General features: G+C 35.2%; 1 protein-coding gene across 1 annotated transcript; it reads left to right on the plus strand.

The window, feature by feature from the left end:
• Positions 1 to 966: 966 nt before the first annotated feature.
• Positions 967 to 6,761, plus strand: LOC121743779 (lipase-like PAD4). Its single transcript, XM_042137145.1, has 4 exons — positions 967 to 1,134; positions 1,203 to 1,503; positions 4,716 to 5,339; positions 5,785 to 6,761. The coding sequence occupies exons 1-4, from the start codon at positions 1,115 to 1,117 to the stop codon at positions 6,574 to 6,576; spliced, it is 1,737 nt and encodes a 578-aa protein (XP_041993079.1). The 5' UTR covers positions 967 to 1,114; the 3' UTR covers positions 6,577 to 6,761.
• The last annotated feature ends 630 nt before the right edge of the window (positions 6,762 to 7,391 follow it).

Raw genomic sequence — 7,391 nt, forward strand, 5'->3', positions numbered from 1 at the left:
TGGATTGAGCAAATATTGATGCTAACTATGTTTGACAGAATCATAATCAGAAATCAATATATTTTGCATTTCGGCTTATCAATAAATACACAACTTAGATTGAAAAAAAATCCACCATCACCGTCCTCATAAAACCCAATCCATAGAGGCGTCCGGCAGCGGGACTGGGGAAGTGGGTGGCGGAGATCCGCGAGCCGCAGAAGCAAAAGCGGGGCTGGCTCAGCACCTTCGCCATTGCGGATGGTGATGGTGGATGAATACAGACAATATGTTTAGGACTAAAAAGATAGAATACATTATTGAGTTAAAAATGTTGATCTAGTCAAAATTGAGTTAATTGGCGTTGACCGTCAAATTTTTGACGGCATCATCCAAAAGGACCAAATCCGGACCGTTTTCATTTCTTCGAGTTGCAATAATTCAAAAGATAATGTTTTTGACTAAAATCATATAATCGTTATATGTTTAGGACCACAAATGACCTGTACTCTTTTTTTTTATATATCAAAAAGGCTCAAGCCAAAAACGACGAGCAAGCATGCCCAGCACAAATAAAAGAAGCGTCAAACAACACTCAGAGCTACTCGACATACTACCAACAAAACACTTCAACGGCCAAAAAACCAACACACCCGTCCAAACAACCGAAAAAACAAAAAATGGAACCCAAAACCAAAAGCGCCCCACAAACAACAATAAAGACAAAAAGCAGATACTCCCTCCGTCCCACCACAATTGATTAACTTTTCATTTTAGATTGTCCCATTACAAGTGATCAATTTCTTTTTTTAACAAAAGACAAAATTTTAACACTCTCTTACTTTATTCAAACTCTCTTACTTTATTATCATTTTATCTCTCTTAGAGGGGTATAAGACACAACAAAGCAAGTCCCAAACTATATCGCCAGTGTCTCAAGTACACCACACGGTAGGTAGATACAGAAAACACAAAAGTCATTATGGTAGCTAGCCAAACATATTTATGTATACTCAATATAAAGAATGAAGAAAGCGATAGGTCGAAGCCAACCCACTTTGAAAAAACAAGTGGGCAATCCATTTGAGTGGATTCAAAGCCATCACCCGAATTGAACAAGCCGCCTTCTAATTCAATGGCACCCGAAACTTCTCAGTAATTCTCCAATGTCTAATTTTGACTAGAAAATATATTCTTATTCTTCTAACCACTTTTCATAATAGGTTCGAATCGTGTGAGATGCTGGGCGCGTTTCTGGCCTCGACCCCACTCGTGGAGGAGACGTGGCGCCTGTGCCGCCGCGCCAACGCTGACGCGCACCAGAGCTTCGCTGTTAAAGCGGTGGGGAGGGTGTCGTATGTTGCGTTTTCGGGCGTGCAGGCGGTGGCGCGGTCCCGGGATATGGTGGAGTTGGATCAGAATGTTTTCGGGCGGTGTTTGGAAGGTAAAGGGAAAATCATGGTTGATGCAGCCTTGCTCCAACTCTTCCTCTCCTTTTATGTCCGCCCTGATTTTAATCAAAAGGTTAGTGTTTCGTTTCGAGATACTATAACTACTTCAAACTACTTCTGTATGGATGTAGATTTTAAAAACTTTTGTGTTAAAGTATGCTCTAGGCCTAGCAGGGATATATACACATCTAAATTTCAAATAATTACTATGTTTCTTTTATTCTAATTCTATATTTTTTCAGAATTTTACAAACGCCAATACATATTTGTTTTGGAAAGCATGTTTCTGAAATATTAATAAGTGGATGTTTAGTGAGCTTATATTCCCTCCATTCCTTGTTAATTGAGATATTTCTTTTGGCACGGAGTTTAAGAATAATGCGTTCAATGAATGATGAAAATGTAAGAGAGAATAAAATAAAAGAGATAGAAGAGAGAATAAAGTAAAAGTGAGAATTATTTTTTTGCCAAAAATAGAAATGACTCAATTAACTTGGAACTTTCGGAAATAGAAAAATAACTCTATTAACATGGAACGATGAAATTACTAATTATAAAGTGTTTAGGAGCTTATAAGCCACTGCGAGCTAGTCATTCAAACTAAACTCTAAGTTATGATAATAATTTTCAATAACTCATTCTATGTTCCATAATTCGTAATTCTCTTTTAGCTTATAAGTTCATCTAAATATTTTGGCAATTTATAATTTCATAAAATATTGTCTCCTTCAGTCCTATATAAATATGCACTCCTTTTCTTTTTAGTCTATGCCTAAAAAATATGCACTTTCTAAATTTTTAAAACTCTTTTATCTCTAATGAGGTGTCACACATTCTCCACTAACAATACGTTTATTACTTTTTTTTTCTGTTGCTCTCTTACTTTACCAATTGTGTATAAACGTGTGCTCAATCAAAAGTGTATATTTTTGTGTGACGGAGAGATTATTTTTTTACTATAAACTATCGAAGGTTATAAACTCTTAAAAATATCTAACCATGAATAAAAAGATTGACGCGATTGAATTTCACATAATTAGTGGTTTGATTTTCAAAGTGAGTCTTCCATTATAGAACCACTCAGCGTATTGCTCTCTATGGAGAATAGAGTCTTGGTGGTGTGACGTGAAAGTTAATTGAGTTCATAAAAAATACTCTCGCTATTCCATAATAAAAGTCACATTTTGCGTTCCATAATATGAATCATATTTTGTCATTTTAGTCTACCCTATAATAAGAATCACAACTTTATTTTTACTGTAAATAATAAGTAGGTCCCACATTCTACTAACTCAATTCATTCTCATTTTGTTATAAAACCAATATAAAAAAGTAGGTATCATATTTCACTAACTTCTACAATCCACTATTCCTTACATTTCTTAAAACTCGTGTCCACAATGAGAATGACTTATTGTAGAACATAGAGAATAGTTTATTTTAGTATTTTCGTTTTTCCATTAAAATTAGTTTATTTTTACATTTAAAAATTTCGTAACCTTATTACATTGCTACTATGGATCTTACTATAATATTTATTTTGATATAATAGAATATTAGTATATTTTTAATTTCATATTAAAACTTTTATCATCCTCAAAATCTTTTATTTTTATGGGCATTATAATTTGGGTAATACTATAAGAAAATGTTTAAAATATGTGTAAGAAAATTCAGTCAATTTTGATGTAATAGAATGCTACACTTAACTTTCCGCTCATTTGGGAGCCCAAGTTCAATGTATTCAATCCCATATGTTAGGTCGCATTTCAACAGTAACTTTCATGTTTATTGTGTCCCATTTTATGCGAGATTGTATAGTGATCTAGTGGGGTTGAAATGATTTGGAAAAAAGACATTTAATTACTTTTTTTCTTTTTGGATTTTTTCAATGAGTCACATTTGTCCTTAAAAAACTTTTTAGTCTACACTTCGTTAAAAAAGTTGACGGTCAACAGTATTCTGAACATATTAGTGAATTAAATATCATTCTAATTATAAAAGCTATAAAATACTTAAATATAAAAAAAATACAAATATTCAAGAATAAACTATATGAAAGGATATTCTTCTCCTTTTAAATTAAATACAGTTGAGTTATTAATTTGGTAAATATGTTGTTGACCGCTAATTTTGTTAAGGAACCTTTAAAAAAGATCAAAACATCTTCTCTAGAATCAGAAACTATTTTACTTAATGTGTAGAACTGAAAAAAAAATCAAAAAAATATACACAATCAATTTTAGACATTCGTCTTAATGTATCATCTAAAAATGGATCATCTTCCTTCCTTAGAGCATTGTATGGTAATGGATTTAGCAATTGTGATTGCCCTAATCTTTTTTAGGATATGTTATATTAGTCAATAGAGTACTGAATCTTTATAATGAAATACTTAATTTTTTAACCCAAAAATGTCAAATTAGGTCGTGTGTATCGTGTTTTATTTATCTGCAAACCAATCCTTCAATCTTTGTTATGTTTGAGCACGATTTTTTTAAAGTATTGTATGCATAAAATATTAATGTACACATAAAGAATCATTCTAGTGAAAACTAATCTAAATCATCTATGATAAAAGATTTATTGGCAATATATTGATTTTTAATTTATAAAACATGTATGCATGCATGTAAATTTGAATTACCCCTTAGGATCGCAGTTTATTAGATGGATCCTCGACCTATAAAGGAAAATAAATCTACTAAAACAAATAATGAGTACTCCTTCCGTTCCATAGTAATAGATGCATTTCATTTTTAGCACTCGTTTTGAAAAAATGATAATAAATGGTTAAAGTAGAGAAAGAGTAAAGTAAGATAGAGAATAATGTAGAGAAGAGTATTATCTATCATATTCTCTATCTTACTTTACTATTTCTCTACTTTAACCATTTATTATCATTTTTTCAAAACGAATGCTCAAAATGAAATGTCTCTATTACTTTGGAACAGAGGGAGTATTAGATAGAGAAATAAAAACTGTATAACTTGTGTAAATTTAAAGCGAAAAAAACAATTTATGATTATGGAATTATGCAATCTGATTCAGTGATTCTTTTTCTTCTACTACTCTCTCTGTTCCATTAAAAATAAACATTTCCTAAAATTGAAACAATATTCTCTCTACTTTTTCCCCTCTCTTACTTTACTCTGTCTTCACTAACTCAGAAGCAACATTGCCTAAAATCTCATGCCGAAAGCTAAATGTTTCATATTTATTGAGAGGGGGAGTTTTTTTTTTTTGACATATATGTTATGATATGATATGATATATATAATGCAGATGTTGGAAGTGTTGAAGCAAAGCAAATCAGTGGTGTTTGGCGGTCACTCCCTCGGTGGGCCTATCGCTTCTCTCTCGGCCCTTTGGCTCCTCACCCACATTCGAACCGCCTCCCTCGCGCATCCCATATCCGTGTTCTGCATCACCTTCGGCTCCCCTATGCTCGGCAACGGGCCATTCTCTCAAGCCATCATCCAAGAACGATGGGATGGCAATTTTTGCCACGTCGTGGCACCACACGACCTAGTTCCGAGGCTACTCTCCATGACCAAGTCAGCCGATGGGGAGAAAACTCGATCAAGACTAGATAATGATCATGATCAAGATCAAGAGAGATGTTCTAATTATAGCCCTTTTGGAAACTACATGTTTTGTAGTGACAAAGGGGCAGTGTGCTTGGACAATGCAACGACTATCAATAGATTCCTCTACTCGACGATGGCGGCCACCTCGTCTTCGCCTGCTTCGGGCGTGGAAGATCATCTCAAGTACGAGGATTATGTCGGGATGTTGTCTTATCAATACATGAAGATGCGATGCTCGAGCGCCATAACTCACTGTGGCTCCAACAGCGAAGCAGGGATCGCCTTTGCGCTGCAAACATTAGGCATATCTTCAAATCAGGTTAGTACTTTATAGCCATAATCGATATTTGCATCTCATATTTATTAAACTCGACATAAAAAAAATTACGTATACTTTACTATTGAAGTTCAATTTGTATACTGTTTTCTTAGTATTAATCTTAAATAGATATGAATCTCAAAATGAGAAAAATTACCTGCAGGGATAAGCATGCGTAAAAGATAAATTTCAAGATTATCAAATTTTATTATTTTGAAAAATAATAAGCATGCATAATACTACTCCCTTTGTCTTTGAAAAATATTAATTTTTATTATTTTGGCTTGTTCTTCAAAATCAGTTCATTTCTATTTTCAGTATATTTTTCCTCGTGATGTCAATTCTCCACTATTAATACTTGAATGAATATTTTTTTTTATTTCACTACTACTTTCCCAATTTTGCACTAAAACCTTTGATGTTTACAAATTCTCTCTATATTCAGGAAGCGACCTACAAGGCAGCAACGACGTGCCTGGCAACTGCAAGACGTCTAGGACGGCCGCGAAGCCTGAACAACGCGAAGATGGCGGTTTCACTAGCCAAGATCAACCCCTTCCGAGCGGAGCTCGAGTGGTACAAGAAACACTGCGACGACCAGCTGGGATACTACGACTCCTTCAAGACCCGAGGCGCCTCCCGGAGAGAATTCAAAGTAAACATGAACCGGCTACGCCTCGGGCGCTTCTGGGACCAATTAATCGAGCAGATGGAGAGCAACCAGCTCACCCGCGACTTCCACAAGCTCCCCAAGTACGTCAACGCCTCCAACTTCTACAAGCTCCTCGTCGAGCCCCTGGAGATTGCGGAGTACTACAGGACGGGGAAGCACCGGGAGAAGGGGCACTACGTGGAGCACGGGAGGGAGAAGAGGTTCAAGATATTCGACAAGTGGTGGGGCGAAAAAGACGAACAAAAAACAACGACAACGACAAGAAGCAAGTACGCGTCTCTGACGCAGGACTCTTGCTTTTGGGCGAGGGTGGAAGAGGCGATCTGCTTGATATACGACGTCGTTGGGGAGACGGATTCAGGCAGGCGTGGGGTGCTGCTGGATAAGATCGGCGAGTTCGAGCGGTACGCGAGGGGGATGGTGGAGAGGAAGGAGGTTTCGGTGGATGTGTTGGTGGAGAATTCGAGCTACAACTTGTTTAGAAATGAATGGAGAGAGCTTAGAGCGCAGTTGCAGACGTCGCAGTCTCATTTTCATCAATTTCAGGATGGCATGGTTCAGTAAGATGATCATTTTCACCAATACAAAAATATCCAACTCAATTGAACTACTTCTAGTTTAATGTACCTTAACTGCACTAAATTCATCATCCAAATGGATATTTTGTTATTATATCTAAAATTGTACCTTTTATGTTTCTACTAGAAATGATATAAATAGCAATAATTACCATAGTTTTGATTTGTTAATTTATCTTAATTATTTATTTGGTAGCTAAGGATAATTATAAGTTATCCTATTTAGATGTTTTGTACAAATCTATTTACACTATATATAAAAGCTCAGTTCTTTGGGAGAATTTTAAGGGACTTCCCACCAAATTTCAAATTTTAGTTTTGGGGGGAATTTTGCAAATTGCTATCAGCCACCTCTCAGTAACATACTTTGACCAATAGTTAAAATGACTCCACCACCTTTATGCATTAAAACCAGTAATTAATAGCATCTTTTTCAGTTGTAAAGCTAACTAAACATATAATCAACCAGATACATCACATCATTTATATATATATATATATATAAACCATTTTCTATGCATATGAAACCCATAGCATAACAAGGTCCCCCACCCAAAAAAAATGTAGGTTTTCCCTCTAAAAAATAAAGTGGGTTCCCCCCTCCAAAATGGAGAGGTTTCTTGGAGCTAAAAAATGGGGGAAATCTGTTCATTTTAGTGCAAAAAAAATTAAAATTTAAAATTTAAAACCCAAGAGTTATTTAGAAAGTTGCTCTATAAATATCAGTTGCAACAATACACATTCATAAATTACAGGGTCTTCTCTCTCTCCGTTTACTTTCAAATATCAGTTGCAACAACA

Source organism: Salvia splendens, chromosome 8 (assembly GCF_004379255.2).
Source record: "Salvia splendens isolate huo1 chromosome 8, SspV2, whole genome shotgun sequence".
Taxonomy (NCBI): domain Eukaryota; kingdom Viridiplantae; phylum Streptophyta; class Magnoliopsida; order Lamiales; family Lamiaceae; genus Salvia; species Salvia splendens.

Bases quoted from the DNA above. Each gene is read 5' to 3' on its own strand.
- LOC121743779 (XM_042137145.1), top strand. From the start codon at position 1,115: ATGGCACCCGAAACTTCTCA. The intron at 1,135-1,202 runs GTAATTCTCCAA...TTTTCATAATAG, and splicing joins ATGGCACCCGAAACTTCTCA to GTTCGAATCGTGTGAGATGC. The intron at 1,504-4,715 runs GTTAGTGTTTCG...TATATAATGCAG, and splicing joins GCCCTGATTTTAATCAAAAG to ATGTTGGAAGTGTTGAAGCA.